General features: G+C 70.8%; 1 protein-coding gene across 9 annotated transcripts in view; it reads right to left on the bottom strand.

Moving 5' to 3' along the window:
• The window catches only part of ERICH1 (glutamate rich 1), a 132,269-nt gene extending 132,089 nt beyond the window's left edge, over positions 1-180 (bottom strand). For 8 of the 9 annotated variants that reach the window (XR_006886649.1, XR_006886651.1, XR_006886652.1 and 5 more), the window contains exon 1: positions 106-157. Coding sequence is in view for 1 of the 9 variants with exons in the window: in XM_046648545.1 (XP_046504501.1) it covers positions 106-127 (22 nt within the window). In the remaining 8 variants the exon portion in view is untranslated. Of the gene's footprint in view, positions 1-105 lie in introns of all 9 variants that reach the window. The other variant, XM_046648545.1, reaches the window with a different exon arrangement.
• Between the last annotated feature and the right edge of the window lie 450 nt (positions 181-630).

Below are 630 nucleotides of genomic sequence, written 5' to 3'. Positions count from 1 at the left end.
CCCACAGACCCCCGGACCCCCGTCCGCCTACCGTGTGCCCACAGACCCCCGGACCCCCGCCCTCCTACCGTGTGCCCACAGACCCTCGGACCACCGTCCGCCTACCCTGCCTCCTGGACGCCGCCATGCTGCCCCACGACCCCCACGACCCCGCCGGGCTCGAGCCGCGCGAAGGCACTTCCGGATTCCGCCCCTGTAGACCCGCCCACCACAGCAGGTGTGCCCAATCCGGATCCAAGATCTCTGCCGCTGGATGCCAATCAGCTGCACTCAGGCCGAGGATTGGCTCTTACTTGGCTATGGGCGTGGCGGGCGGGTGCTGGGGCTCAGAGCATGCTCAGAGGGACGTGGCCGAATCCAGGGGAGCCCGGCCCCCAAGGCTGCGGAGGGCGTCATGGAGAAGGGTCACGAGGGAGGGGGTCAGCGGGACGGGGGTCAGCTTGGGGGGGTCAGCGTGAGGGGGCCAGCGGGGGCGGGTTGTGTCCCTGGGTGACCGCCCACGGTCCCACCCTGGGTCCCAGCGCGCGCATCCCACGTGGAGGGCACGGGTTTGGCCAGGGAGGGGAGCAGTGGTAGGGGTCTGCTTAGTGCCCACCGCCCTGGGCGTCCTAAGGTCCGCAGAAGCTGGGA

Source organism: Equus quagga, chromosome 22 (genome assembly GCF_021613505.1).
Source record: "Equus quagga isolate Etosha38 chromosome 22, UCLA_HA_Equagga_1.0, whole genome shotgun sequence".
In the NCBI taxonomy this organism is placed as follows: Eukaryota; Metazoa; Chordata; class Mammalia; order Perissodactyla; family Equidae; genus Equus; species Equus quagga.
The sequence above is the reverse complement of the archived record's forward strand: the minus strand, read 5'-3'. Positions and strand labels throughout refer to the sequence as shown.